General features: G+C 57.5%; 1 protein-coding gene across 1 annotated transcript in view; it reads right to left on the bottom strand.

The window, feature by feature from the left end:
- Positions 1–548, bottom strand: part of ADAM8 (ADAM metallopeptidase domain 8) — a gene marked incomplete at its 3' end in the record, with an annotated part of 10620 nt that overhangs the window by 916 nt on the left and 9156 nt on the right. The window contains 1 exon segment of the mRNA XM_031064681.1: positions 468–548. This exon segment is cut by the window's right edge and continues 12 nt beyond it. Within this exon segment, the coding sequence (XP_030920541.1) occupies positions 468–548 (81 nt within the window).

The raw sequence follows: 548 nt of genomic DNA, 5'->3' as shown, positions 1-548 counted from the left end.
TCCTGCTGCCTCTTTATCCCCATTACCAACACCAAACCAAAGGACCAGAAATTATTTTTTCAAAAGATGGACCTTGAGCTGGTTCTCTTTGCACATCACCAGGAAGGAGAAAAAGTGAGGATTTCTGTGCTCCCTGGATCAGGGAACATTCCTCAGGTGCCAGCACAGGGCTGTGACCAGGGATTTATCCCAGAGGCAATGCCTGTCTGTCTCAATTCCAGCATGCTGGTAGGGGTGAGGAACAGCTGGGCACCACTCTTGAAAGCATGTCCCGATGTCCCCTCCTGGAGGGGGACACCTTAGGAGGACACGAAGGGCTGTCCATCTTTCCTAGGCTAAAATCACAGCCGGCTACACGAAGGCGGGGGGCACACACGAACATCCTCTGCCGGTTATTTTTTGTCAGAAGCACCGGGAGCTGGACAGCTCTCCGGCCCCGGCTGGCCACCTCGGGAGAGCGTCCCCACCTGGGGCGTGCCGCAGTCGCACTGCTCTCCCCGCTCCACGAACTGGTTCCCGCACACCGGGCCCCCGTAGAGCTCGTCGGC

The sequence above is a fragment of the Geospiza fortis genome, unplaced genomic scaffold (assembly GCF_000277835.1).
Source record: "Geospiza fortis unplaced genomic scaffold, GeoFor_1.0 scaffold89, whole genome shotgun sequence".
In the NCBI taxonomy this organism is placed as follows: domain Eukaryota; kingdom Metazoa; phylum Chordata; class Aves; order Passeriformes; family Thraupidae; genus Geospiza; species Geospiza fortis.
This window is presented reverse-complemented; position numbering and strand designations above follow the sequence as displayed.